Raw genomic sequence first — 26,320 nt, forward strand, 5'->3', positions numbered from 1 at the left:
TTACTCATCTTGAACTTAAGACTGACAAAGTGCAGAGTAGACTGAGCACTGTACAACAAGGCGCCACCAGCGGGTGCCAGCAGTGGTGTTCCAGGTTGCATTGTATTTTCTGATATTTCTTGAGATGAAAGAAGGCCGGGTCCCGTTTATGCATGGCCAGCAATGCTAGGAAGTATGCCATGCCCTACAGCAACGACATTGTATTTGGAGAATGGAGATGTTGCTACTCCTTATAGTGGTCAGTTGGTCGATTATGCAGGAGGTGCCCTGGAAAGCACTGGCATACACTACCCTGGTCTGAAACAGAAAATGGCCGTCAGGTTGTCTTTGGAGCAATGGATGTGCATGTCCAAAGGAGAGTTAGTTCCCAGCCAGTCTTTTCTAAAGTCAACTATGCCATGTCATGGGACATACTGTACCAGTTAGCCAAACTACTATTGAAAAATTCAATACTATATATTTTCAAGTTAAAAACCTAAAACCTCAGTCTGGAAAAAAACCATTAAGGCCAAGATAAGAAAATACCCGTATAAAATTCATCTTTTTATCTCATAGGGCATCCAGTATAATCATATGTGCAACAATTCAACGGAAAGGTTTTGAGCACATCCTGAATTTTTATCTGGTCGAGACAAAACATGTTAAATGAGGTTAAGACTTCCAGTCTGTAGCCAAAGAGACCAATGTGTCCCCAGAAGTCGTCGAGAGAACACGCTGCATTTCTCAGTAATCAATTTCAAACTATCCAGCATTCAGGTCAATGGTCTATTAAGCCCCTTAAAGCTGGCGACAGGAAAGCCAGGGGTTAATTTATGTGTCTACGTAATATTGTAAATATATATGTTCTTAAAAATAGGTTCATGCTAGCTAAGTACAATCAGGGGATCTACACCACAAATATGCGTGTTTACTAATGAGTGATCTAATCATAGTATCCAAGTCTTCTGAATGTGCTACTTTCTGTATAGAGTCAGGGAATCTGTGCTAAGCAGCAACTCAGCCATGTATGTGGAATACCCTTCCTTCCTTCCTTCCTTCCTTCCTTCCTTCCTTCCTTCCTTCCTTCCTTCCTTCCTTCCTTCCATTTTTCTATATCCACTCTACTCTTGTCCATTGCTTCCCCCCTATGCTTCTCTTCCCCCCTCTCTATTATAAAGAGTAACATGTATCACACTGCTTTAGAAATGATGCCATATCCCAAATACCTGGATCACAGTGCAAGCCTAAGCAGAAAGTAATCTATTGTATAACCTTGTCACTAGAGTCATCGCACTAGGTGATAATATATAGCTGCCATTTTGGGAGTATTACCCCAATCAGTTCATCATTGTAACAACTCTGCATTATGTGGCTAATTAGGATTGCAGGACGTGGGACTATTTCTGCTTCCCAGCACTTTCTCTCGTTCCTTCGAGAGCTCTCATTGCCCTGATTTAGCACTGAAATTAAATGCAACTCAACCTCTCGGTTTGATTAGTCAGCTGGAAGCTTGGTTACAAGTGATCCAACAGTCGGCTCTCTCCTTGCCCCCACAAAGACAATTATTTTCCTCGCCTTTGCCGTAGCAGGACTTTTTTTCCAGGGGAAAAGATTGATTGGATTTCTGTAGAAATATTTTTGCCCATGCGGAAAAAGACCAAGAAATACAAAATTTATTGGTTAAAAAAAATCACCAGTTTTAACACACCGTTGCATTCTACATACATTTCCATACCAACAGCATCTTCTTGGTGGAGGGTAAATATTTATACTTTATTTTGACCTTCTGTCTCAGTTTTGTTGATAATTTTATTGGGCTGGATAAAAAATAATCATGGTAGCTTATAGGGGAATGGGCATGAGGATGAGGTATGGAGTTTTTAACTTAGCAGAGAGACTTTAAATTAAGCAGTTTGATTCAATAAAGCACTATTTATATATACAGGTATTGGATCCATTATCTGGAAACCCGTTATCCAGAAAGGCTGTCTTCCATAGACTCCATTATAGTCAAATAATAAAAATTTTTAGAATAGATTTCCATTTTCTCTGTAATAAAACAAATAGTTACTTGTACTTGACCCAAACTAAGATATAATTAATCCTTATTGGAAGCAAAACCAGCCTATTGGGTTTATTTAATGTTTACATGATTTTCAAGTAGACTTAAGGTATAATGATCCAAATTACAGAACCCCAGGTCCTGACGATTCAGGATAACAGGTCCCATACCTGTAAATATAAAAAATATAAATATTTGAAGTACAGCTTTGCAATCTCCTGAATACAGTGAAACCCCCTTTTTATGTTTTCCAGGGGACCTGAAAATAAATTGTGTAAAATCCACGAAAACTTAAAATCAGGGCAATGCAGATTGGTGGGACCCAAAAAACTTAAAATTGTGAGAATCAAAATTGAGGTTTCACCGTATTTCACTCTTTATTTTATAAAATGAACATATCTTCTAATTTTTACGTGTCCCTCTAAATCCTCTATGACAATCTATGAGTTAAGAAAGTCCCGGTGGTTGGGTAATACCATCTAAAACCATCTAAAACCTTAATGTTGAATGCAGATTATAAAGCCTTCTGTGCTTATGGGAAAAGGAAATGTACAGTAACTGCAAAACAATCATGGCTAAAAAAAAATAAAATATCTCTTCTAGTTGTTCACTGTTGGCCTTTTGCGTTAATTACTGCTTTGATGTATTTTCTTGTAAACATCATTAAACAACAAATATTTATACCTCTGAAATATAATTAAAAAATCTCCGCAAGGGTTCTACACGCAACTGTGTGTGAAGTCGCTAAGTATTCTGGATATACGGCCAGAGCTGGGAATTTACAGGGAAATGGCTTAACGGAAAATTTTACTGCGCAGGAAGAGGAGTAATTTTGCTCCATTTGGAGCTATTTTTTCCATATTAAATCCTGTTGTGTTATTAATGTGCTTGGATTTTTCCAAGCTTCACAAATCAGTGAGATAGTAAATGAACAGTGAGAAGCAAAATAAATGGCAGGAGGGTTTGGTTGATCCATTAAGTCTTGCTCCATGGTTCTTAAAGAGGACAGGCGATGGGAGACCCATTGGTCCAATAGGGGTTTGTCCAGAGTCATTATTGAATAGACATTTTCTCTCTTTCTTTTTCTAATCCACCGTCCCATGAATTATACTTATTTTCATCCAAAGCCCTCCTGTCAGTCCATTATCATCATAAAAAGACTCATGTAACCCCTATATTGAATGTAGCTGTAGAACGAGCATGTATGAGGATAGGGAGCCTCTAGTGAACAAATATTCCATATCTATCTTGTCTTTCCTTAACTTTTGGTTGTATCAAATTGAATGTGGGAATATATTTTCAAAGTCTGATTTTGGAAACAAAGGAATCAGGGCTCTCGCTGAGACCCCTTCAGTACACACACAGCAAGCTGGGAACTCCAATGTAATTGAACAGATGTATTTAAATAAACCCATACTGTGCTGTTTTAATGAGTCCCGCTACCTGTATCTGCAGAACACACTGGGTAAACTCTCCTTCTCCCCTCTATTTCACAGGCTGTGCCTTCCTTACATATTGTGAAAGAGAATCTGCACTAAAGGCCCAGAGTGCTCTGCACGAGCAGAAGACACTGCCAGGGGTAAGTCCACCTCTCTTCTAAGTAGTTGCCTTGACTTTGGTACTGTGTGCCGGTGATCTTCATGGTAAAACGTTCTTCTTTGACATATTAAAATCGATAAGTGCTGGATATTTTATGGTTTGTTGGTCTAAGAGGGAAATCTGATGCCATTTAGGTTTTTTTTCCAAGTGCCTGTTTAAGTAGTATGGGTTCCCACAATGTCCACCTTACAATAAGATACTGTATATTTGGTGATGTTGGGCAGATATTGTCATTTATTGAGGGGGTATACTTAATATTCATGGGTCAGAATGACAGCTGATTTACTGAAAAGTAAGATTCATCTGCTTGTTTTCATTGAGACTGGAAAATATTGGACATTAGACATTAATCAATTCTTGCTTGTTGATGTTATTGTTTAACATTTTTGGGCTAATCAAAATTGGCCCACAAGTTAACGTCCTTCATGAAATACAACTTATGTGTCATCTTCATCCATGAAGAACAGAATATTGTCCACATGTGAAAGGATATTATTTTGTTGTGGACCATGTCCTCAAAGGGCTGGACAATGACGATGAGAAAAGTAATTGTGTTTTTGTGATTTATTTTATGCGTCAGGGATGCCCTTTCTGAGGAGCTTAAACTGTTGTTGAGCAACAGGATTGAAGATCTGCAACGAATAGTAGTCCTCAGACTACTTTTTTTTATCTCCGTTATGGGTTCCCCTCTCTACCAGAGAGGGAACACCCAGGCTTAAAGGGATGGGCCCATATTATTATAAAAAAAAACCTCTTGACCAAAGAATGAATTTTTTTTGAACGTCTGTCCATATCAAAATTCTGCTTTTCCAGAGAAATGAGGTTGCTTATTCATGTTTCATCAAGTCTATCACTGAGTTCAAACCTGAGTTCTTCAGGAAATTGTCTGTGGAGCAATGACTAGTTCTATTGCAATGTCTACTTGTGGCTCATGGTCAGACATCTGAATATGGAATGTAGTTGATGCATCTAGTATGGTATCTGTAGTTTTGGTTACATTCACCTAGTCTCCCCTTTTTATGCTATAGAATCTCCAGGTCCATGTTGCTGGCTCTTGGTTTGTGTGTTCATCTCTCAAAAGACCAACCATGACCATATATTCCTTGAAGACAGTTTATTTCATTATATTACTCAACAACATTTTAATGTATAATTGCATCTTTCATAATAATTGTATGTTAAACATGTATTTAAGATAAGTACATTTGCCCAGGTGCTTGTGCACTTCTGTGTGTAAGTGGAATTGGTTGTGTTATGGCTGGTGTAGTTTTTCCATGAGATAATGATTTTATACATTGCGTAATATGAGTACGGACCTGGAAATATTTATGTGATTTCAAAATAAATGTTAGTACTCTGATTTACCTGTTGTACAGGTTACACTAAATGCATGATTGATAAATCAATAGATAGATCAATTCCGTACATTGGGGTTAATGTAAATTGAACTATGGAGGATAATTAAAGATTTAGATTATCTTGAAACCACCCCTGTATTTTTTTTCAATAAAGCTCTATTTAATAACAATATTGTACCTATGACCCAATGACCCACAGCAATGCTGTAATTTTTTTGAGGCCATTAATCATTTAATGTATAAATTTACTGAAATGTTGCCACCATCTCTTGCAATTGTTTTCTTTCCCATTTCTTGTTGGTATTCAAAAATATTTTAAATTAATTCAATATAGCCTTTACATGTTGATTTGTCTATTATCATTGTGGCCACAGGAAAATACAGTATGGGTTTATGGCAATGATTTACCATTTCTAATAAGAAGTAATTTTGTTATTCTATGAGACTTTGTGTACTCAGTAAAAAGTGATGCTGCATATTGGGCCTTCTGTTTATGATCTATGCACGGCACAGGGTCCATATGACATATAACACAGTACTGGCTATTACATTATCTGAATAAATTATGCTTATTAAGGGCTTAAATGTGGTTTTAAAATACTGTATGTATATCATCTCCTTGACCAAAAATGTTGCTTCTTTATATGAAGATAAAAAGATATGAAGATATGAACAATTGTTGACTGTGTTGTGTCAGTCCATTTTGTTAAAGTAAAGAGAAGCAAATTAGTGGCTGTTTTATATGTAAAGATCAATAATGTTGCTGACTGCCACACAACTGAATTACAGGAGAATTTGATCTTATTGTTCCTTAAAAACAGTGATGTTTAGATCAGACACTTACACCAATGGATAGGGGCAATATTTCCCCAATTTAGGCAGAGACAGTTTGAGACAAAATGGGACCCGATGGCATGACAAAATTGTTTAACAGTAAAGTTAAACAGTAAAGATTGAGACAGTAGGACAAGATGTTGACAGAAGGGCAGGATGGAGACAGTAGGACAGGATGGAGATGGTAGGTAAAGATGAAGACAGTAGGACAAAATGGAGACCATAGGATAAGATGGAGAAAGTAAGGCAAGATGGGGACAGTAGGTAAAGATGAAGACAGTAGGACAAGATGGAGACAGTAGGGCAAGATGGAGACAGTAAGTAAAGATGGAGACAGTAGGAAAAGATGGAGAGAGTAGGACAAAATGGAGACAGTAGGACAAGATGGAGAAAGTAAGGCAAGATGGAAACAGTAGGATAAGAAGGACACAGTATGGCAGGATGGAGACAGTAGGTAAAAATGAAGACCACAAGATGCAGACAATAGGGCGAGATGGAGACAGTAGGGCAAGATGGAGACAGTAGGACAGGATGGAGATGGTAGGACAAGATGGAGACGGTTGGTAAAGATGAAGACAATAGGACAAGATGGAGACAGTAGGTAAAGATGAAGTCAGTAGGACAAGATGGAGACAGTAGGTCAAGATGGAGAAAGTAGGACAAGATAGAGACAGTAGGTAAAGATGGAGACAGTAGGGCACGATGGAGACAATAGAATAAGATGTTGACAGAAGGGCAAGTTGGACACAGTAGATAAAGATGTACCTATTTAGTTGGAAATCTCAGCACCCCTAAAATCCAAAGGCTGTTGGCTGTGATGGGAGTCACATTTCACCAACAGCTGAACACTCTGTAGATCTACAACAGGTTATCAGGCAGAAGTCTAGGGCTTTCAGCATAGTCTGGCTCTTGATTCAACTTGTCTCACTTGAGGCTATTGTCAATGACCACAATATTAAAATAACATCCAATCTTAGGTGTACAGGGGAATACCTATGCTGCCATAGTTTTATGGGATCTCTCTGTATAGACTATGAGCAAACTTAGGGGACTGTTCCTGCTGAATTGTGCTTAGTACAGGGGAATACCTATGCTGCCATAGTTTTATGGGATCTCTCTGTACAGACTATGAGCAAACTTAGGGCTGTTCCTGCTGCATTGTGCTTAGTAGTATGGGAGCAAGAAGCGTATTCCTGTTGCAGCTATACCTACATATAGTCTCTGCTTTTAGAAGCTTCTTCTATGGCCCAACTCATCATTTTGCAAAGGTTTTCTATATGAAATCAAGGTATCATTCAATTTGCCCAGCTTATAAGAAATACCCCATGTTTCTTCAGTGATGGGGGAAAAAGTTGACTTTCCCTACAAATATGATAATGCTTGCTTTGTTCCATCCATTCAGCGATTGGACAGCGTCCAACCAATCACATTACTAAAAAGACATCCATTCCATCAGTTAATAAATACTGTACAATGGAGATGGTGCTGCCTAATGGAACATTAAATAAACCAAATGGAGGGGTGGGGACGATTCAATATTTCACTCTTTTTATTGCGCTTGGCCCCATTGAAACACAGGCAAAGCTAAAATGACTCAGCATAGGGCACATCTAGGGCACAGATATTGAATAACCAATTTAATAATTGAAACACAATGCACACTGGGCTGTCTACAGTTTGAAGGGATTCTGGACAGGCTTTACATGACCTCCTGTCTCCATCTTGCCCTACTGTCTCCAACTTGTCCTACTGTCTCCATCTTGCCCCACTTTCTCCATCTTGCCCCACTTTCACCATCTTGCCATACTTTCTCTATCTGGCCCACATTTTACCCTACTGTCTTCATTTTGGACTACTGTCTTCATCTTGCCCTACTGTCTCCATCTTGTCTTACTATCTCTATCTTGCCCTACTGTCTCCATATTGTCTTACTATCTCTATCTTGCCCTACTGTCTCCATCTTACCCTACTGTCTCCATATTGTCCTACTGTCTCCATCTTGCCCTTCCTTTCCCTGTCTTGCCCTACTGTCTTCATCTTGCCCTACTGTCTCCACTTTGCCCAGCTTTCTCCATCTTGCCCTAACCTAACTGGCTTTCAAGCTGAGCACCCCACCACCAGCATTTCCCCAAGCTCCCCCTGTGAAGAACCCACGCAGTTTGGTTACTGCTTCTCCAAATTACCGTAAGACCCCTTATTCTCAAGCATACCAGATAATAGATCTTTTACCCATAATAATATCAATAATGAGAGACATAATGACATTTTTGTTCATCCTTTTTTTGGCCCATTTTCTTGCTACTGATGGATTTTGATGGATTGCGCAGACAGTCTGGGTTACATCACCATATTTTTTTGTATTTTTTGTATTAAATTAGAGTATTTCCCAGGTGTCTCGGGGCAGAGAGGAACGTAACAATATAATGCAGATTTGTCAGTCTTGTGTTCACTCATTTATTGTTATACCATAAATGATGATGATACCATAAAATGAGAATGTGCTGCGTCCATTTACATGTAATGATCCCTAAGCCTGCACTTTCCCAAATTCTTCCATATTTCTACAAAAACACAATTTAGGTATTCCCCTTTTACTTTTAGAGCTACAACTAGAAGAAAGCTAGCAGTTAAAATGTAATGGAAAGGTCTATGTCCAAATTGCAAGTAAATGCAACTAACCTTTTCCTTTTCATTGATCATCTCAAACTTTTATGCCTGACTGACACTTGCTATAAAGAAAGTCAGGCTGCAGACCACAGACATATCAGTTTTCCCATACATTCCACAGCTCTTGGCTATAGTGCAGTCATGAGAATCGTCTAGGTGTGTTGGGTATATGATGGGGTCCTGGCTCCCTCAAGGTTGGTGTCTCTGTATTTAGGCAGATGTCTAATCGGTTACTTCAAGCATCTCCCTTTAAATTGTTTACTAATGTATATGTATATCTGCAGTGATACACCAGGTAACGCTAGTTATTAAGAACCACAAACCCCAGCCAGTCATAATGGCCTGTACCCCTTGATACCCCTATGAGTCTCTATCTAACAAGCTTTACTTTAATGACATGCCTTCCATATTTCTGATATTAAAAAACATTGAGTTTTAGAGTCTCTGATCCACTGCCATCATGCAGAGGTACACCAAGCCACACCCTGCATAAATTCTACCAACTATAAATGAAACCCTACATATTGTTATTATTATTATTATTATTATTATTATTATTATTATTATTATTATTATTATTATTCATAATAAGAAGAAGAAGAAGAAAAAGAACCCTTCTCTCTTTAGCAGAACCCAGGGATTCCATCAAGAGGGAACCAGGGTGCTGTAGTCATGACTCCCCATCAAGAGACAGGAAAGTGTGATTTGAGAGAATCCATCAAGTGGGAACCAGGGTACTGTAGTCATGACTCCCATAAAGAGACAGGAACATGTGATTTGAGGGTTGAAAACAGGGCTGGTTGGTGATGGAAGTCTACAGGGCTTGGGTTGACCATGGGTGGGGTTTGGGTACAATGGGCATGGATAGGGGTGCATCAGTGCACAAGCAGGGGCATTTCTTTTTCATTGGGGCCCCATTCTACTTGCTGGGTAGGCCCTACTATCTCATTGTTAAAAAAACGTCACCCCAAATGACATGTCTCTACCCAACCACCCAACCCCCCCTCAAACTGAAAGGGTTACTTTCCAGCTCTAAAGCAAAAATGTCTGATGACTGATGAAGTCTGAAGCCCGGCTTCAGTTAACACTGATGGTGAAAATTTGCAACTGCCTCTCTGAACTCATAATAATGTCACGGTAGCTTATTTAAAGAAACCAGTCTGTTTATGGCTCCTGTGTAAGTAGAGCTGTTTTATTTATGACAGCCGCATCTCTGCCTGGTAACAGTCTCCTGCATTATCAGACGCACTTCATCACCATAAAACAGAAAAAGATGGAAGGAAAAGTGAAAAGAGGGAGGGTGAGGAAAGCATTTTCGGGTCAAAGGTCTATGTCCTCCTTTACATGAGTTTACAAAGGAACTATATAAAACTTTTCCTCCTCCTGTCACTACTTAGAACAATGCTCGAGGCGGCCTGGAGTATATATAATTACCTGGAGAACTAGGGGAACACAAATGTCACCGGTGCTTGCAGAAAGTTCTTAGCTTTTACTGGCATTTAATGCCAAGGTTTCTAGTTTGCCCAGATGAAGGTCAGATGGCTCTTGCTAGGACCATAGTGAGGGGAAGATAATGCATGAAATCTCAGCGCCCAAGTTTGCAGAGCTTTAGCTGAATGGTTGTACAAATGAATGTGAGGCTTGATTTTGGAGGCCAGTGAACCTAGGGATTAAACCTAGGGCTCCGAGGTAGAACATAAACACTGCACCAAGCTAATCAGAGGAAATGTAATCCCTGGCAACTTTCCATTACACATGAATTAAACATTTTCTGTGGTTTTAAAGTCATTTGTAAATGTAGTTGATATTGAAAGTAGCATCTGTCCTTTGCTGTTCCTCACACTGTTAATGTGTGCCAATAAAGCAAGGTAGAAGTGGTTGGTTCCTCCTTTTTCGTCTTTTGAAGTATGACTCCAAGTCCCATAAAGCATTGTGCCCATCGGACCTGTTAACAGTAGAGGGAAGGGTTTTAGCGTCTTGCAAGTATCACAGCCAAAGCTCTGGCATGTCAATGAGATGAGGTTAAAGAGGGTGTAAACCCAACAATGAATGTATGCCTTATGGAAGAAGTTGTTTAACAACAGCTGGAGCTTTCAAGGGACTTTTGCTGGGCTTCACCCTAAAATAATGGGCATTAGAGAGCCACTTCAGAGGATTCTGGGAGTTGTAGTCCAACAGCAGCCTAGCCATAGAAGGAGGTCATCCCTGCAACTCCCAGAATTCTCAGCCAACTCATCTGGTTGAGGCTGTTAGGGAGTTGTAGCAGAAACACAGCAGGTTCTATTGAGGCAGTATCATTATCTCGCAGATAAGTGCAATTTTCAAAAGTTGCTGTGCACCCCTTTATGGCCTCAGATTGCCTGCCATTAAGTACAGAGCAAATTGCTTGCGTTTACTCGGCTACGGGGGGTGGGGGCCACATGGAGATGGCGACTATTTGTGTCTGATTGCTGAATTCGGTGTTTTAGAGCATAATATCCGCTGCTTATCACTGTGTCGTATTGATCCTTCCCTGTTTATAGATTCCTCCTGTCGCATCCTTCCATATATAAAACTCGGCTTCCCATATGCGTTTTTGGGGGGGGGGTCCCACCATTAACTTGCTCGTTGTTTATTTTCATCCTCCCGGGCAGCTAAACGATGAACTGTATTAGTCCTTCAATAATTTATAGAAAATCTTTGATGTTGTAGTAATTATATTAAAGGTCACATATCAAAGGTAATTTAGGTGAGCGGCTGTGATGGTTTCTCAGAAGCAATCAATATCCCTGTCCGGGGCTCGGATCTTACAAACGGGGCTCCCAGATTAAAAAAAAGGCTTATTACCAGGCACTGGGGAAATCAAGAACAGATTGGAGGAGAATTATTCTTTGCCTACATATAATTAACACTATTCACCATAATCTGTGCTAATCCTTTGCATGGGAGGGGCTGCAGCCGGGGTGAGAAGGAATAGGGACATGTTTCCATCAGTCTGTCCAACGTCTTTGGTAGATTACAATTTGCTGTGCCTGGGGTGGGCAGGAATAATCCATGTACTACAGAAAGAATTTGATCAAAATTCAATATATATGGAGCGCCATTCATAATGGACAGCAGGGTGGCTCAATGGTTAGTTATGGAACACTGGGGTACTAGGTTCGATTCCAGCAACAACACTATCTGCAGGAGTTCTTTATGTTCTTTCCAGTGGCTATAGAGGAAACAGACCCTAGGAGGCTTGGGGAACAGGGTGGCCCAGAAAATGGGGTCCCCTTCCTCTATAAAGAATCTGCGAGGGAAGATAATGGGCCAGTGGGGGCAGGAGTGGGTTGGCAGGGAGTAGGTGATCAGGGGGCGGTTGGGCATTGTTGTGCATCGGGCACCTCTTTTTTTTGGGGGGCAGCAAACTTACATTTGGTATTTGAGAGACTATCTAGTTGCTAGGGTCTTATTTTATCTAGCAACCAGGCAGTGGTTTGAATGAGAGACTGGTATAAGTATAGGAGTGGGGCTTAATAGGAAAATAAGCAAGAAAAAGCAACAATTATAACAGCCCTGTAGCCATCCAGAGCAATTGTTTTTAGCCTGCCGGGGTCAGGGACCCCTATTTAAAAGCTTGATAGAGGCAGCAAATCACAACAAAGGGTGAAGGGAGGAGGTGGTTTATACAGAGCTCATTAACTCTAGTTGAACTAGCTCAGCTTATGATGGGAATGGGAAATAAAAAACGGGAAACCAAAGCAATACTCCAATGCAGCTTAATTATAATAAAACAAACAATTATGCATATACCTATATCAAAATAGACGTTTTAAATTAAAAGGCATAGTAGTAGTTTCTTTGAACAATAGAGATTCCTCACTACTGAAAGTTTTTTTTAAAGAGATAAAAACAAGAAAGAAAAAAGAAGGTACGAGGGACAAAAGTCTCTTCTTGTTCTCTAGATTTTTATTTGTCATTGTCTCCATGTAATTCAGAATAAATGTAATTTATAAAATACAAATCCAAAATGTTTCAGCTATGGCAGTGGAATTAAAAAAAATAGATATTCTAGCAATAAAGCAGAAAAGCTTAGTGGCTGCTCGTTTGTCTCTGGGAAAGTTCAAGCTGAAGGCTAATGCTAAAAAAATATGACTCGTCTGTCAAGATTAATGTTTTTATTTCATTATTGTGCAAATAAGGACTGCGTTTGGGATGGAGGCAATAACATCATTCATCTTGTTGACTCATTGGCTGTGTTTGGGGTAGATTGGTTGAAATCATTTCAAGATCAAAGCAATGTCCTATCTGTAGGCCCGTGTCTACTGTTGAACTGTCATTCCCAGCATCCTTATATGTAGCTCAGAAGTTTTCAAGTATTTGTAGTTGATGGAGGTCAGTTGTGTTGTACAATTCCCAACATCCTTAAATGTGACCTGGATGCATCAGTCTCATCATACTGTATGTCAAATGACAAATAATCATGAGAATAATCTTTTTGTACAATATGAACCATCTTTTATTTTCTAAGGCAGTGGTTGTCAGATGTATTCTGTTAAAGTCCCGTTGGAGGTACAAACATTGATCAGGGTCACCTGTAGATCATAACAAGATATGAGGAATCATTGATGTAACAGTCATTCAGACATGGTTCCAAGAACATATAGAACATCAGATACATTTTCACCACTTATATCGCCCTAATTGCCATTCAGACTGGAGTTCCAGGAGTGTCTAGTGGACAACATAATCATTCCTCCATAAGTGACCCTTGGGCTAAGTCCTTTATTAATATTGTAGAGGTCCAACCTTTGGTTAGGGTCTCCTGTAGAGCATAACAACTTTACAGATGTGGGGAAACATTGATGTTGCAGGCATTCAGACATAGTTCCAAGAACATAGAGAACATCAGATAAGTTTTCACCCCTTATATCACCCTAATTTCCCTCCAGACTTGAGTTTCAGGAGTGTTTAGTGGACCAAATAATCATTCCACTCTAAGTGACACTTCAGCTGAGCCCATTATTAATATTGTAGAGGTCCAACCATTTGTCAGGGTCTCCAGTAGAGCATAGCAAGGTTACAGATATGGAGAAACACTGATGTAGAAGGCATTCAGACATAGTTTCAAGAGCATCTAGAACATCAGATAAGTTTTCACCCCATATATCACCCTCATTTTTCTTCAGACTGGAGTTCCAGGAGTGTCTAGTTGACCAAATAATCATTTCACCCTAAGTGACCCTTGGTCTGAGCCTTTTATAAATATTGTAGAGGTCCAACCATTGGTCAGGGTCTCCTGTAAAACATAAGGTTACAGATATGGAGAAACATTGATGGCAAAGGCATTCAGACATAGTTTCAAGAGCATCTAGAATATCAGATAAGTTTTCACCCCATAACCCCCCAAATGCCCTTCAGTCTGGAATCCCAGGAGTGTCTAGTGGACCAAATAGTCTTTCCATATAAAGCCCTCATTTGTAGGAGCCTCTGCCCTAAACAACAAAGTTTAGCCAATAAATGTAGTGACAACTTCCTGGGTAAACCAGAGAAAACTATTTTGGTTTCTCTTTGCCTGTATTTATTCCTATCCCAACACAGGGATTACCGGCAACCTTCCATATTTCAACACACTTTATTTTTTTCATTGTAATATTTCTGTGCACTATCCTTCTCATTTGTGAGCAACATAACTTAAAATCCATAAAAATCTATGTGTTGTAAACCAAAGTTTATTAGGCCCTGATAGACAGGAACGGTTCTACCGATTAAAAGAGTCTTTTGAGCTCACAGGCTGCTGTTATGCCCTTTAAGTTTTGAAAGGGAAACACATGTTTAATTGTCCCCTAGGGAAGTGCTGCCTTTTTATCTTGTTATAAATAAAGTGCACGTAGCTGTACAACACACCTGGAGTGGGGAAAATGTATTGATGTTGCATATTCACAAATTTTGAAGGACACATCTTCTGGGAGGATTTTCACATCATACAAAGGATGACTTGCTGCAGCTGACCAGAAGGTCAAAGGCTTGACTTTTTTATTCCTCTTGAAGATAACAGCTCTCCTTTTACACCCACATCCCATGTAGTTTGATATTGCAGTTCAGCAAATGAGATAAAACACCTGCTTACCACCTGCTTTGTAAACATTAGAGTTGCATTTCCATAAAGATTGTCTATGGCAACCCACTGTGCCAGCATCTGGAATCCAAGGTCCATGTATGTTGTGCCAGGTTAAAAAACTGTAAAACGACAGGTCTAGCCAAGCCATCCTCTACAAAGGTGAATTATAATGTATGAATAACATGAAAAGGGGGATATGTTATAGTGATGATGAGGATTTTTGTGTATGTGCTACAAGTGACGATGTGCTTTTAACAAGGATACCATTTCATGCATTGATGTCATAAAGTAGGGTTCTCCAGCCAACATGCCTCCAACATGGGTTGGTGATGAGTTGAGAATTTTGGAAGGTTTTACCTTGACATTCAGTACAAGAAACTAGAGATATTAAACAGATCACAGGAACATTCCAATTGGATGAGACAAAAATATCTACTCAATGAATTCAGAACATCTACTAACTATTCCTTCTCTGTGTAACAGACAAATAAATAATTTTGGATAGTTTGGGGGGTGTATTTTGTATTGATATAGCCCTACTTGTGTAAGCAGTAGATCATTATTAACTGATTAGTAGTTATTAATTTCTAATACATTAACATAATAAGTCGCTTTTGCTGTTATTATGAGACATTTATTTCAGTTTCCATTTAGTGGTTTCAAAGGTTTTTGAGACCACAAACTCAGTTTCTCTAAAATGACAAATGCCATGTCATTTTTTAAAAGTAACAAATATAAAAAGCATGAGCATAAAAAGTGCTAAACAATCCAAAGAAAAATAAAATAATTAGGCATAGCTCTAAAAATTCAACATTTTGGGCACGATTACTAGCAAAAAAAATCAAAAAATCCAAATGGCTAAAAAAAAATGTCCAGTGGGATAAGCGCAGTTCCCTTTTACTTTTATAGGACCTCGACTGCTTTTATTTGAGTTTTTTGTGGTTCTCGTGCTCCATAAATCTCGAATTAGAGATTTTGAAAAATAAGAAAACATTTGATTTGGGCAAAAAAACTGAAATTTGAACGTTGGGTGTGTGTTTTTTTTATTGTTTTTGCACATGTTTATCCATTAAAGTTGTGAAGTTCCTGATTCAGACGGCCAGAGATCATAAACATTGTGGACATGACTTTTAACTCTTTAAAGGAGGGATATGGGGTGACAAAATTAATTTCATTTTTGACATACCTAGAACTAGAAAACTAGAGCCTGAAGATCTCAAAAGTCTTAGAACAGAGTCTATATCTGTCAACTTTCATTAGATATCTACAGGATTATTTATGCCCCCAAGAAATGACAGCAAGAAGCTTTGGTTCTTGTCGGTCTATTACAAGAAAGTTCTTATGGTTTTTTGCCAAAAAGTTATAGGTCAATGTTGGTCTTATTGTTCATTAAATATCTCTGTAAAATCTCTGGTTTACTAGAAGTGTTGGTTGTCTTTTATTGCTTTTGCACATATTTGTCCACTGATAGAAATTGTGATGTTCCTGATGCTGATGGCCAGAGAAAATGCATATTGTGGAGGCCATTCTTAGCTTGGAGGGATATGGGGTGACAAATGTAATTTCATAGAACTATGGTACTTAGAGTCACATTTATCAAGGGTTAAATTTTGAATTCATGTGAGTTTTTTAAAACTCACTTAAAACATTAAACTCTATTGAATTAGAAATTCAACTGGGGGAAATTTATTTAAAAAATAGAATTTTTAAAACTCAGACAATTTTTACCGATCCGAAAACTCGAATCGAAGTTTTATTCGAGTTTTTTCTCCGAAAAAAACTTGAATGTCAGGAAGGCTGCAAACAGGTTTTAGGTTGCAAAAATCAAATCAAATCAAATCAAAAAAATCAAATTCAATTTCTTTTAAAAAACTTGAATCTAGTATTCCTTGGTCGAAATTAACAGTTTTGACCATTCAAAAATTCTAATTTGAATTTTCAATTTTGACTCTTATATGCCCCTTTGGGGCAGATTTATCAAAGGTCTAGGTGAATTTTCGGAAAAAAAAATATAACATTTTGGCCAATTTTTTGTATACTTTGACTAGGGAATAGTCCAAATTAGATTCAGATTTGAAAAAAATTCAAAAATTTGAATATCGTACTTTATCATGTACTGTCTCTTAACCAAAAAAATAAACTTCGACTTAATTTTGGTTGGTCTTTTTTAATTTGAATTTCCACCCTTTATACATATGCCCCTTAATGTTTAGCCTCCTCCCATTGACTTAGTAGCCTGAAGATCTACAAGGTCTTAGGAAAGAGTCCATATCTGTCTACTTTCATTAGATAGATATCTACTGCCCTCAAGAAATGACTGAAATGGTTGCAAAATCAATGGTTCTTTCTGTTTTTTGCCACAATAGTTATACAGTAGATAAATGTTGGTCTTCCTGTTCATTAAATATCCCCTTGAAATCTCTAATTTAATGTGCATTTGACACCTCCCATTGTGCGGGTCCCACTGGACTCAATGTCAATGTTCAGCAAAAACCCCTCATTGTAAATTAAATTTAAGGGTTTTTCCCTTTCTTTCTTCTTTCAATGACAATTCTCCCCTCTCTGATGTGACAGCTGTGGGAAGATCAATTTAATTTAAAAAACAACTGTAAAGATGAGTAAGTGGAAAACACCCAGGCAGGAACAAGACAAATAAATTATAAAGGGCAAACGATGACAAGCTTAGGGGTCCCCCGAGACAATGATGTGATAAAAGAGACTAAAAATGGATGTGTGATGGATGTGCTTATTTCAAGGTGTTGTGGAATGTGAGTGTTCAACAAACTTGCACTTCTCTATCACAGTCATAATGGAAATGAAAGCTATCATTAACATATGTAAGATTTGTTCCAAATATTTGTCTTTGATTTTTCTGTGGAATAATAAGGAATATTGTATTAGAAATTGTCTATGAAATATATCAAAAATTTGAATTCTGATAGCATTTGTATCTACATAAAAACATAACCTATATGTTATGTAATACAAGTAAGGAATTCAATTATGATGTGTAATGTACCCCCTACTATACATGATAAGGATATTAGAAGTGACTGAGGGGTTCTGTGACCATATAAAGGCACAAGGCTGCAGGCTGAGTTATACAGGGAACTCTGAGTATCACTCATGTATTATAAGGGATAATGTACCCCCTACTGTAAATGATAAGGATATTAGAAGTCACTGAGGGGTTGTTCTGTGACCATATAAAGGCACAAGGCTGCAGGCTGAGTTATACAGGGAACTCTGAGTATCTCTCATGTATTATAAGGGATAATGTACCCCCTACTGTAAATGATTAGTGATGGGCGAATTTGCGCTGTTTCGCTTCGCCGAAAAATTTGCGAATTTCGTGCGAAATTCACGAAATGGCGAAAAATTAGTGAAACGGCACCGGCGTCTCGTTTTTGACGCCGGCGCCCGTTTTTGACGTAGGCGTGCGTTTTTTCAGAAAATTTTTTTTTGACGCCGGCGAATTTTTTCCACGAATTTTCGCGGGCGTTTCGCGAATTTATTCGCTGGCGGCGAATCGCGCAAATTCACAGTGAATTCGCGCCTGGCGAATAAATTCGCCCATCACTATAAATGATAAGGATATTGGAAGTCACTGAGGGGTTGTTCTGTGACCATATAAAGGCACAAGGCTGCAGGCTGAGTTATAAAGGGAACTCTGAGTATCACTCATGTATTATAAGGGATAATGTACCCCCTACTGTAAATGATAAGGATATTAGAAGTCACTGAGGGGTTGTTCTGTGACCATATAAAGGCACAAGGCTGCAGGCTGAGTTATACAGGGAACTCTGAGTATCACTCATGTATTATAAGGGATAATGTACCCCCTACTGTAAATGATAAGGATATTAGAAGTCACTGAGGGGTTCTGTAATAGTATTAAAGCAGAAGTTATTCAGAACAGAGATTTAAGGTACAGCATCACTTATTAACCTAATAATCCACAGTATGTGTATGTTTTCTGTATTCTGAAAGCTAGCTGTTTGTGGGAGTTACAAATATAAGCAAATATTCAATAATACATTTGTGCATTGATGGTACATTGAATTTAATTTTCTAAATACTCAGTCTGACATCAGCAGTTTCTTTTATTTGATGTGCAGGGTGACAGTGGTATGAGATCTATTAAACCAGTTTTTGCACAAAGAAAGTAGATTAAGAAGGAGCATGCGGGATATACTGTATATATATCATTCTCTGACATCACCGCCAAGAATTTCTGTGATCTGTTAATTGGCGAAAGCCAAAGACCATCACCTTCATATCGATTGGAGGAGAAATGTTTCTTCATTTCCCCGTTGGATTCGGTATTTCTTGGTAAAACTGAATGAAAGAATAACGGTAGTAATAACACTATAATACGTCATGGTAGGAAAAATGCCCACTACCAAAAGCTAATAACTTATGATGAGTGAATTAATTGACCCGGCATAGATTTGCAGCAAATTTCCACACTTCGCAGACTGTGAATGTTTTTTGTGAAACTGCAGCAAAAATTAGCCAGGGAAAAATGAGCTGCGTCAAAAAAATGGACCTGCATAAAATTTGTTGGAGTTTCACTAATTTTTTCAGAGTTTCACTAATTTTTTGGCGGAGCAAAATGGGACACATTCACTCATCACTATTAATAATGCTACTGAAATGTCATGATAAGGATTTCCCTGGTAACATGGTCATTAGACCATCCAATTAGACATCGGATGAGATACCTACTGATCAATAGCTTTACTCAGCCAGGCCATCAGAAAGTATTATTTACAAATGATAGAAATCTGAAATAGAACTATGTTCTGTGAAGCCATATGGATAAAAGTATTCTGATATATACTTTATTATTATTATTATTATTATTGTATTTATTTTTTCTTCTTGATAGACTTATAGTGAATTGATGGACTTGAGGTGAATATGATGGCTTGGTCTTCTGTAGCATATCAGCTATTTTTCCCCCTTCTTATTTCTATAGCACTTTACAGTTTACATCACATGCACTAGGGTTAGTTTAGTCTTATTAGCTTGACTGCATGTTTTGGAGTGCGGGAAGAAAGTGGAGAAACCAGAAGAAACCCACACTGACATAAGGAGAACATATAAACTCCTTCAAGATAGTGTCCTGGCAGGAATTGAACTGCAAGGCTTGTGGATAGTGCAAGTGATTCACAACATTTAATATCATTTCCAAAAATAACTGGTTTACTTCTACAACATATTATAAGTCTTTTAACAGAAGAACTTTCTCACCCTGTTGGGTATGGTGAAGGGAACAATGTGACTGGTGATCTTTGAGATAAGGAACGTGACTTTCTCTCTGATAACACTCTTGTCTTTATTCTTGGTATTGAAAATGTTTGAGAAAAGTCATAAATACATGTCAGGAATCATAGGATTATAGTCAAAGACATGTCAGAGGTCAAGGCAAAGAGCAAACAATAAAGACAGGGAAGAGGTTGGTGGCCAGGAGATCAGGCCAGGAGATACTGAACAAGACTGTGTGGAAGAGAATTAATAGGAAGTTGGGTAAACACTACAGATGCAGCATAAACTTCTAAGATCACTTTTCAATATCACAATGGTCCAGTGAAGAGTCAAGCAATAGGCTGGGTCCAGCAGGTCCTTAAATGTGAATTTTCAGAATGTTGCATTCAGGCAATACTCAGGCAACGTGAGAAGCAAAGGACAGAGAGACTGCTTTTAACTGCAAATTCATTTGCCAAAACATGATTTTTTAAATTTAAATGTAAACACATCAAATAAATGAATTGCAAATACCTAACATTATATTAAATATTAATTTAAATTTAATTGCAAAAACCTTTCGAAAACAATTGCAATTTTAAATTAACAGATTAAAAACATGCATAGAATTTTTTTTTTCTTTCATGATGCAAAAATAACAATTATTTTGGATAGAATCTACAGTTTTAACACTAGGGGCACATTTCATGATTTCAATTATTTTTTCCGCAATTCCAAAAAAACCTATGAAAATATTCTGTAGCTAAAATCTGGTGTGCTTCAACGTAAATCAGCAGGAGGTATGTTTTCAGTATTTCAGCTATTTTAAAATTTCAGATTTTGTTTTTTAAAAAGTAATTTTTTGTGAGCCTTATTGTGATAAGACTCATATGTTTAATAAGAATTTAACTTCACAAGTCATTTTTTTTTAAAAAAAAACATTTGATTTTGAAAGTAATAACTTAGCCTCTCCAATTTTTAAAAGGGAGCCAACTCTCTTCCAGGGCTGATAAGCCACACTAAAGTATTCCTAAATTCAGTAGAAATAACCAGAACCAGTATCCCATGCCTCACATGATTGTTTACTTGATCCATTAGAATCCCACCACCTTCTGCAAATGAAATACAGAGATAATGTCCTTAGATGCTGACATAGAGAACAGCTTTATCTTGGCCCATTTCTTAGTTTCAAGCCCAGAAATCAGGCAGCAGAAGATCCCAATTATTGTCCCTTTCCATGAAATCATTTCTGATCCTGTCCCTTTTATATGTCTTTAAATATAAGACCTTTCATGGTCATTTGTTCTCTTGGATTCTTTAGCTAGTGGGCCATTGGCTCTTCTCAGTTCAGTGAACCCGTACTGTTTCTTGGCATGCATGGATGTGCCTCTGCATTGGAGTGGAAGGACAGGGCTGTAAATCCTAAAGTTTTACACTTGAGCGCAGAATTCTTTGGATAAGCCTTAAAGTATACTTTAGCAGTGCATGTATGCCTTTGACACAGACAGGCAGAATTTGAATATTTTTTAAGACCCAACTCTAAAATCTAGAAGCCAAGAAATGTAGTGGTGAAGCACTGGATGTATTACTACTGTTTGGGATCTATTATCCAGAATCTTTCTGTAATTTGGATTTCCATACTTTTAAGGTATAAAGATCCAATTACAGAAACATCCATTATTTGGAAAGTCCCAGGTCCTGAGCATTTTGGATAACAGGTCCCATACCTGTACCTTATACTTGATCACAACCAAGATACAATTAATCCTTATTGGAAGCAAAACCAGCCTATTGGGCTTATTTAATGTTTAAAGGATTTTATAGTATTTTGTAGATAATATAAACTTTAGGTATGACGATCCAAATTACAGAAAGTTCCCTTATCTGGAAACCCCCAGGTCCAGTGCCATCTGGATAACAGGTCCCATACCTGTATGTATAATATTTGTCCAAGTCCTGCCCCTTGTGAAAACTGTTAATTGAGCCTTAGACGCACAGATAATATCGTACAAAACAAATTTTCATACGATATTCAGTGTGTGTATGGTGGGAAAAGAGACGACCGATATCGCCAGAAGACTTGGATACCGGTCGGCTCATCGATTGGACTGAATGGAAAATTTTGATTGGGTGCCTTTGAAGTCACCCAAACATCGGCCATTGTTAGGGCTGAATCATCACATACAGGTAGAATTCTATTGTTTCTATATGTATATCTGATTATTCAGCTCTACATTCATGTAGCTACACAATGCATGTAATTGCATCACTTTAATCCACCTCTTATTTAGCAATTATATTATAATGATCTGGAGAAGCTCCTATAAGTAGTGATGGGCGAATTTATTCGCCAGGCGCGAATTCGCGGCGAATTTGCGCGATTCGCGCCCAGCGAATAAATTCGCGAAACGCCCGCGAAAATTTGCGGTTAAAAACGGGCGCCGAGACGCCGGCGCAGTTTCGCTAATTTTTCGGCGCAAATTCGCCCATCACTACCTATAAGTTTAAAGTAGCATATATATATATATATATATATTAATACATTTTTTCCCTTCAGGTAGATAACACGGGATCTGCATTGTAGATTGACGCTACATATTAATGGATTTTTGTGTAAGTAGTTTGCAAGACAAAGGTGATGTATTGTAGTGAGGCTCATGTCAGAGGATTCACGATTCTTAATTACTTGCAATATCTTTTAATGGATCAGCCCGGCAATTTCCCACAGTTGCTGAACACTTTGTCCGTCAAAAGCTCATTTGCCATGTTAAAAAAAAAGGAGTATTGAACCGAAAGACCTTAAAAACCTTTTAAGGTTCAAAAAACAAAAAAGGAACCATAACGCTTATCAAACTTATCGGAATATCATAGTGCTGCTGTAGAATCCTGATGTAGAGCAGGAGCATGACAATAGGCCTCTTGGGCATCTCTGTACCCAATGTCACTATAGTTTCCCTTCTGATGATGTGTGAATATTCCCAGATATACATGGTAGTTTAATTTGCATTCACAAATAAGTATCACAGAAGCTATATTATGGAGGACTTTGCAAGACACATATTGTATAGTGCTAACAATCTGCTACAAAAGGTAGACTTTGGAAAATAGAGGCCCAGGAGGATTTGGTTGAGGCTATCATTTCTGATGTGGGCTGCACTACTACACTCATACAGCTGCCATATTCTATGAGCACATATGAGTTTATTTGGGGCTTCAGTTTACTTTCCAGGGTCAGACAGTGACCCATATGATTGTAACCAATCTCTAAGCAGATGGATGAATGTCAGTTGAGTCAATCATGTGTAAAGGCTGCCGTGTACCCAGTGATGTTTGCTTCTGGGGGAATGCGGAGTTGCCAATCTTAATCACTGGCTATAATCCAGCATTTACATTTAGACAAACTGAGTGATGAATTGCAACAGTTCAGTGCAGGTTATCAATGGGACATCAGATTGCCCCTGTTCACTTAAGGAGCTATAGCCGATAAGGCCACTTGGTTGACCATGCAACTTATAGGCCAATAAATTATTCCAATTACGGCCCTTAATTAGAAACATAATTGTAATTGCTATGCTACCAATCAAAATGACACTGTGAATCTCATCCTAAACTCAAGAATGGGGGAGGCCCTGGTTCAATGAAAGATACCTCCAAAATTCTAATTACCCAAAGGTGAATAGATACATGAAATGAACTTTTATTAAAGGCATGTGGAATCTGGAGGGAGACATTTCTATTCATATAGTAGATGGGAGACTGGAAGTGTGGTAGGACAGAGAGATCAAGTTCCCATTCAAAGTGCAGTCACATTTTGTTTTGTTAGGACTGAGGACGAATTGTTTTTTGCAGTATTAGACACCCCAGTTTGGAGTAGAGTGCTGTGTCTACCCAGGTAAAACTAACTTTTTTTGGCTTCCGTTAAGAATTAATTATATCTGAGTTTGGATAAAGTACAAGCTACTGTTTTATTATTACAGGAAAAAAATGTGAAAATTTGGATTATTTGGATAAAATGGAGTCTATGGGAGATGACCTTTCCGTAAGATTTCTGGATAACAGGTTTCTGGATAATGGATCCCGTACCTGTACTCTTTTATTATTACAGAGAAAAATAAATTTTTTTATTTTTTATTCATTGACAATTATTTGAATAAAATGGAGTTATGAGAGACACTTTTCTGTAATCCAGAGCTTTCTGAATACCAGTTTCCAGATAACAGATCTCATACCTGTATTTATTTTTTATTCTCCTCTGTATATAGAGAATTCAATCTGACCCACACACAATCATTTTCTTCCTTTAAAAACATCATTATCCTAATTTCCTGACATTCCGAATGTGTTTCCTGAGTTTCTGTGGTCCTCTGGATAATTGTAACCCAATTTGACTGGCTTTGCTTGTATTAGGCTCTGACATAAATAACCAAGATTAACTCAATGAGTGGTGAGTGGTTTATAATTCAGAGCTATTTGGCATATAACAGCCTTTCCCGTTCCTAAAAATATTCAAAAACTAGCCCTTCCCAGTCAATGAATAAGGGAAGAGTGAACCACCTTCCTGATTAATATTTATTCCTTCTCGTTGAATAGACAGACCGTGACTCCTCCGCTAAGCTAACTGCTCATGCTTGACTTTGGAAGTGAGGCCCTTGTCCCTTTGTACTTGCTGCACAAAGGGTTGTTGGACAATTATTCTTGATTTAGGAATGAAGAGATGGTTGTTGGAGAATGATAGAAAGCAGCCTGGGCAAGTCTGAGCTTGGAGAAGAACTTGATGCACCAGTGATATCAACGACTGTGGTAGAGATAACACACTATAGTCTACTGAAAAATGGCATATACTCAACATAATATACAGAGGATACAGCCCTGCTGGCTCACTGCTTAGGAAACAAATACAGATAATATAATTGATAATATAATTACTAAATAACAGGTGCATTAAAGTTGTGCTTTGAGCAACATGAAAAGATACACGGTCTAGGAAAGCCCCAACAAACAGGTCTCACAAAGGGCAGGACTTGAACAAATATTATACATACAGGTATGGGACCTGTTATCCAGAAGGTACGGGCCTTTGGGTTTTCCGGATGAGGGATATTTTTGTAATTTGGATCTTCATACCTTAAGTCTACTGGAAAATATTGTAAACATTACATAAAGCCAATAGGCTGGTTTTGCTTCCAATAAGGATTAATTATATCTTAGTTGGGATCAAGTACAAACTACTGTTTTATTATTACACAGAAAAAGGAAATCATTTTTAAAAATTTTAATTATTTGTATAAAATGGAAACTATGGGAGACGGTCTTTCCATACTTCGGAGCTTTCTGAAGAACTGGTTCCCAGATAACAGATCTCATAACTGAATGAATATGTATAGATGCAATTTTTTTTTCTTATTTTACCTATAATATTAGCTAAAGAGTCCTTGCTGCCCCCAGTATGATTTAACCGAGGCCCAGTTAATAGCAGCTATATGCCTTGTATATTCTCAGATGCTGTCAGGCAGACATTAGTAAAGCTATTAAACAAGACTCACAATGGAGATAGTGTAACATGATGGATTTTCCTCTGGCTCATTATGAATCGGGTACACGATGGCCGTTGCTTAAAATCTTTTTACTAGGGGTTTAATGAAGGGAAACCCTGACCAATGAATCAGTGTTTTCAAATAATACATGTATATATAGTCCCAAACATACACATTCACTAATTGGCAGGTAGCACATTGCATATTCTATCCTCTGGAGTATCTACTGTTCCTCAGTTGCGATTGCAATGGAAAGTGAGGGAAAAAAAACATTGAGTCTTACGGTGGAAGCGGCTAAAAAAAGATTACCAGGGTAACACACTTCAATATAGTGCAATTGACATGTGTAATAAAACTCAAGGTAGACATACCTTTCAATAAGATAGTCATCTTGCAACCATGCCTTCATTAGTTTCTAGGTCATAGCAGGAAGAATAGTAGGCTCTGTGTCAACTAATCCATCCTCGCATGTCATAGTCTGCTGCCTGGAGTTGTCTAGGTAGAAGTAATAAGTTATTTACAGACCAGGAACAAAGAAGGAAGAGAGAACACCAGTCACCATGTGTCATACTTAGTCAGCCGGCCTTGGATCAGATGACCAATTAACCGTATACAGAGATTCTTATATATATAACTATTTTTGTAACATTTTTTTTAATTGATTATGAGACAAAAATGAGAGTTCTGAATCTTTTTTCTAAATTCTTTAAAATTTAGGGGCCGATTCACTAAATTCGAGTGAAGTAAAAAAACTTCGAATTTCGAAGTATTTTTTGGGCTACTTCGACCATCGAATGGGCTACTTCGACCTTTGACTACGACTTCGAATCGAAGGATTCGAACTAAAAATCGTTCGACCATTCGATAGTCGAAGTACTGTCTCTTTAATAAAAACTTCGACCCCCTAGTTCGGCAGCTAAAAGCTACCGAAGTCAATGTTAGCCTATGGGGAAGG

At 38.0% G+C, this 26,320-nt stretch overlaps 1 protein-coding gene across 13 annotated transcripts in view; it reads left to right on the forward strand.

Moving 5' to 3' along the window:
• LOC108705540 (CUGBP Elav-like family member 4) overlaps positions 1 to 26,320 on the forward strand; it is a 614,898-nt gene that overhangs the window by 120,746 nt on the left and 467,832 nt on the right. For all 13 annotated transcript variants that reach the window (XM_041580672.1, XM_041580670.1, XM_041580671.1 and 10 more), the window contains exon 2: positions 3,538 to 3,620. In XM_041580672.1, coding sequence (XP_041436606.1) covers positions 3,538 to 3,620 — 83 coding nt within the window. The remainder of the gene's footprint in view (positions 1 to 3,537; positions 3,621 to 26,320) is intronic.

The sequence above is a fragment of the Xenopus laevis genome, chromosome 1S (assembly GCF_017654675.1).
Source record: "Xenopus laevis strain J_2021 chromosome 1S, Xenopus_laevis_v10.1, whole genome shotgun sequence".
Taxonomy (NCBI): Eukaryota; Metazoa; Chordata; class Amphibia; order Anura; family Pipidae; genus Xenopus; species Xenopus laevis.